This window comes from Acanthisitta chloris, unplaced genomic scaffold (assembly GCF_000695815.1).
Source record: "Acanthisitta chloris isolate BGI_N310 unplaced genomic scaffold, ASM69581v1 scaffold41416, whole genome shotgun sequence".
Classification (NCBI taxonomy): domain Eukaryota; kingdom Metazoa; phylum Chordata; class Aves; order Passeriformes; family Acanthisittidae; genus Acanthisitta; species Acanthisitta chloris.
In genome coordinates, this window is record NW_008680508.1 from 10,097 (window position 1) to 14,857 (window position 4,761).

Consider the following 4,761-nt stretch of genomic DNA (forward strand, 5'->3'; position numbering starts at 1 on the left):
ATCACACTGGTTCCTGCAGCCTGGTTTGCCCTGTGAGGGTCTGTCACCTTGTCTTCTCTTTATTTATATCTCAATTTTCCTTCCACTTAGATAAGTCAAACTGACCTCCTCTGTCAGTTCTGCTCACTGAAGGAAGTGAATGTTCCATGTAATGCAGTCTGCTTATTTTATCACTTTGGAAGTAAAATTCTTAGAGGTGAAACAGTAAATCATGTTTATTGCTGCTCGGTGAATTATTTGTAATACTTTGTCTCTGTGTCCTCTAGGTACGTTTGTCATACATGCGGATGAAGTATCTCTTCATCTCTTGGTTAGTAGTGTTTATTGGCAGCTGGGTTATGTATGTTCAGTACTCCACCTACACAGAACTATGCAGAGGACGTGACTGTAGGAAAATAATAGTAAGTATATTTAGCATAGCTTTCTGAAGTGCTTGACTAATTCCACAGCCAATTCAGTCAGTGCCACGTGTAATTTAATCAAATTCTGATGTTCCATCATGTTGAAGTAAGATTATGACTTCAGTTACAGATAAAACCTCTCTTAATATTATTTTGTCTCTTAATATTATTTTGGCATAGGGTTATTAAAATTGGTGTTTGTAGATTTGTCTTTCAAGAATCAGGTGTTGGAAGAGATACAGCTGTTGTCTCCTTTCTTGGGCAATTTGTTAAATATTTTTCTCCCTATTTGTTTCAGTGTGATAAATACAAGACTGGAGTTATTGATGGGTCAGCATGTAGCAGTCTTTGTGCTAAAGAAACATTGTACTTTGGAAAATGCTTGTCAACAAAGCCCAATAACCAGGTAAGGCTTTACTCATCCAACCTAGTTTTATTATTTCCCACTGAAATGTCACAGTCTGGAACATCAACTGGACCTTCGTGTCTGCAGGTTGTGTCTGTTTAATACGGATTATTTCAAACTGGGGGACATGTAGAGCATGTTTGTGTGTGTGTGTGTATGTTTACAAACACACATATGGAAGATATAGGTAGAATACATATGATTAATACATACAATATGCACCTATATACAGTATTATATGTTATTCCTATATGTAGAGTGGTATATAATTATTTTATAATACATTTTAGAAAAATTATACTGGTTCCTTCCACAATTTGACAGAATAAGGATGCAGCAGTGTGTTGTGTTGTGTTTGAAGCTTTGTCCAGATTTGGTCTCTGCATTCTCTGTACACAGGACTCAGTTTCCTGATCTGTGTTGTTACCTGACTTGAAGCAGTGGTTGGAGTGCTGGTGATCTTCAGATGGACTTCTACAGCCTTTTTTACCATTTCCCTTCTTTTTCTGCATAGATATATTTAGGCATCTGGGGAAATCTGCAAGGTGTTATCAAGTGCCAGATGGAAGAGGCTGCTCAACTTGATTTTGGTGCTGACCCAGAACCAAGGAAGGAAGTAGTCCTATTTGATAAACCAACAAGAGGAACCACTGTTGAGAAATTCAAAGAAATGGTATATGGTCTTTTTAAAGTAAGTATATGCTTATTTATTCTGTTTTGACAGAAAGGCTTATTCTCCTGAAGCTGGAGAGAATACCCTATTGTATGAGCCTTGTTCAAGTGCATGTTAGAAAAATAATCAGCACAAAAGAGTTTTTCTGAGGTGCTTATCTCAAAGCTTGAAGTAACTAATTACCAGAGTTTTTCCTTACTTTTTAACTGATGGAAGCTGACATTCATCTTGCATGTCTACAGCTTGCACTGGCATTTGTATATAAAATATGGTAAAGATTTGGGTTTTAGTGCTTTTGAGGGTATTGTTCATGCTTGGGAAGAGTTCCTGTGTTAACTGAGCTTCTCTCTATCCAGAATGACACTTGTCCATTGTGTTATATTAATGTGTTGCTTAGTTCTATTACCCCCGAATTTTCATAATATAATCACTATGATGCTCTGTTAATTCTGATTTGGGGTTTTCTTTCTTAAAATTCTCTTGCAATTGTCTTAGTTCTGTGTCCCCAGTGATGGAAGCAATGCTGTTGTCGCTGGGTGAGCTAAGTGTACACATGCACACACACGTAACAGTTGTGTAAAGCTGATGTCAGTTGTCACGAACGACAGCAGCTTTGTCCCTAAGGAGGGGTGAGCAGCAGGTGAGCTAGGATAGTTTCTAGGAGAGTTTGGAACAAGTTTATCTGCCTTTGTGTGTGCATTCATGGTAGTTGAAAATGAAACAGTTCTGACTCCAGCAACAGCACCTTTTGCTGTATTGATACAATGGAGGGGGTTATAGCAAATAACAAAATGAAGTATTGCAGTGCACTTATCTGAGGGGATTTGTACCCAATGTGTCTTGTTACTTTTTATAGGTGGCCAAAATGTAGTCAATACTGTAATTTATCTACACCTGTAAGGCTTAATCAGCTGAAAATGAAACCTAATCTAAACATTTGAATTCCATATACTTTTTCTAAGAGCATATTTAACAAGCTGCTCTATATGATTTTTCTGAAGATTGATCTGACCAAGAACAATGTTTGAATTTTAATGTTTGCATTTTGAAATGCAAAGAATACTTGTGCTTTCAGAAGATTGTAGGCTGGGTGCCTATGAAAACAACATAAAGGAAGCTCTTGAGGCATCTGATGGCAGGTCCTGTAACACCCATAACCAATGAAAGCTAGAACATACCCTGCAGTGCTGTTCATAGATGGAGAATAACAGGAGGTAGAATGACAGGTGGATTGGTTGTAGTTTTTGAAGTCATACTCAAGCTCTTTTGTTCATTGCTTTTAGGCAAAATTGGGTGAACAAGGAAATCTCTCAGAACTGGTTAATCTCATCCTGTCTTTTGCTGACGGAAACAAAGATGGCAGAGTCTCTTTGCCAGAGGCAAAATCGGCGTGGGCACTTCTGCAGCTAGAGGAGTTTCTGTTAATGGTGATCTTGCAGGATAAAGAACATACTCCCAAGCTGATGGGTTTTTGTGGGGATCTCTATGTGACTGAAAGAGTTGAATATACCTCTCTCTATGGAATCAGCCTTCCATGGATTATAGAACTTTTCATTCCCTCTGGCTTCAGAAGAAGCATGGACCAATGGTTCACTCCATCATGGCCAAGAAAGGCAAAAATAGCTATAGGGCTTCTAGAATTTGTGGAAGATATTTTCCATGGACCTTATGGAAACTTTCTTATGTGTGATACAAGTGCCAAAAACTTGGGATATAACGATAAATATGATTTGAAAATGATGGACATGAGAAAAGTTGTGCCAGAAATTAATTTGAAGGAAATAATTAAAGATCGTCAGTGTGAATCAGATTTGGACTGCATTTATGGTACAGACTGTAGAACAGTATGTGACCAAACCAAAAGGAGATGTACCACAGAAGTCATTCAGCCAAACTTGGCAAAAGCCTGTCAGCTGCTTAAAGACTATCTGCTTCGTGGTGCTCCTTCTGATATCCACGAAGAACTGGAAAAACAGCTGTACTTGTGTATTGCCCTCAAAGTCACAGCAAATCAGATGGAAATGGAACATTCTTTAATACTCAACAACTTAAAAACTTTACTGTGGAAAAAAATTTCTCATACAAATGATTCCTAGCTTCTCCACCAGCAGAAGAGAATACTGATGCCTGCCACTAGAGGTGGCCTACCACGTTTGATAAAAACAATCTGCAGAATTTTTTAAAAGGTATTTCTTTACTCAGATTTTATTAATGGTTCTTTCACTCTCACCCTTCAGTCAGTACCCTCTGACAGGGCTTCTCCAAGAATGAACATGCCACTGAATGATGGGGCAGAGGCCAGAAGTCCTTCTGGTGTTCAGTGCTGTGTTACGGAAACAAAAACTCTGCATGCTTGACTGTTCTGTGCACTTTGTCAGATCTTGACAAGGATGAAAGTATTCACTGTGCCACCACATCAACTGATGGAACATTTTACAATTCTGTGAAAATCATTGCTCACTTGTGAAATACCTGCAAAGGATTTTTATCCTGAGTAGTTCTATGAGGAACCACCACTACTGCAAATAATGTGTCAGAGTCCAGGCTGCTGTTATGAATAAACTGAACTGTGAGATTGAAGTTTACTAATACCTTGGCATAGCAGAATTTGCACATCAATAATTTTTAAACTGTGGAAAATTAGAATTTTATTCTAGAACGAACAGGTTGTAATATGAGACTTAAATCAGATTTGTTTACATATTGTTACCTCATACTTACATCTTGAATGTTTAAGTAGTTCAGTACTCTTTCATTGTCCTTGTGTGGTGAACCGTGTTGGGAGCCAAGAGTTTTAGAATGTTATTTCTTAAAATCATCTACATGGCCTAGCAGAAATACCAGCATCTGTTTCAGAAACTAAAATATTGTACTTCAGTTGAAACCTTTAACTCAAATTAAGCTGTACAAATACGGAAAAGTAAGGACTCTGGGGACTCAGCTATTGAATGAAAACTGAAGTTAATTAATTTTCAAAAATACTGATAGCAGAAGTGTCTTACCAGTTAAAAAAAGCTGCCTAGTGTTAGAATCTGCTCTATGACATAAGAAACAAGTTAATAGTTGTGGATACTCTTAACTCTTTACTGTCCCTCCAAATTTAGCTGCAGACTTGTACCTAAATTGTCTTAACTATTGCAGGAATATGTAAGCAAGAGCTGGGCCTGAACCATAGGACAGAAACTGGAATGTTCAGAATCACAGAATATTGCTTAAATAGGAGTCTATGAAATAGTAACAGCTAGGAATGAGCTGGAAAACAAGCAAGCTGTAATGTGTTA

The 4,761-nt window shown here is 37.7% G+C and overlaps 1 protein-coding gene across 2 annotated transcripts; it reads left to right on the forward strand.

The window, feature by feature from the left end:
• The first annotated feature begins 270 nt into the window (after nucleotides 1-270).
• FAM69A (family with sequence similarity 69, member A) lies at nucleotides 271-3,712 on the forward strand. Of its 2 annotated transcripts, XM_009077724.1 has the most exons (4): nucleotides 271-401; nucleotides 700-807; nucleotides 1,322-1,498; nucleotides 2,764-3,712. In XM_009077724.1, exons 1-4 carry the CDS (start codon nucleotides 282-284, stop codon nucleotides 3,574-3,576), a joined length of 1,218 nt encoding a protein of 405 aa, XP_009075972.1. In that variant the 5' UTR covers nucleotides 271-281; the 3' UTR covers nucleotides 3,577-3,712. The 2 variants fall into 2 exon arrangements, with proteins under 2 accessions (XP_009075972.1, XP_009075973.1); XM_009077725.1 differs by lacking the exon at nucleotides 1,322-1,498 and having other exon boundaries at nucleotides 282-401.
• The last annotated feature ends 1,049 nt before the right edge of the window (nucleotides 3,713-4,761 follow it).

Coding starts and splice junctions, on each gene's coding strand:
- FAM69A (XM_009077724.1), top strand. CDS start 282: ATGCGGATGAAGTATCTCTTCATCTCTTGGTTAGTAGTGTTTATTGGC. Junction 808..1,321: donor CAACAAAGCCCAATAACCAG/GTAAGGCTTTAC, acceptor TTTTCTGCATAG/ATATATTTAGGCATCTGGGG. Junction 1,499..2,763: donor TGGTATATGGTCTTTTTAAA/GTAAGTATATGC, acceptor CATTGCTTTTAG/GCAAAATTGGGTGAACAAGG.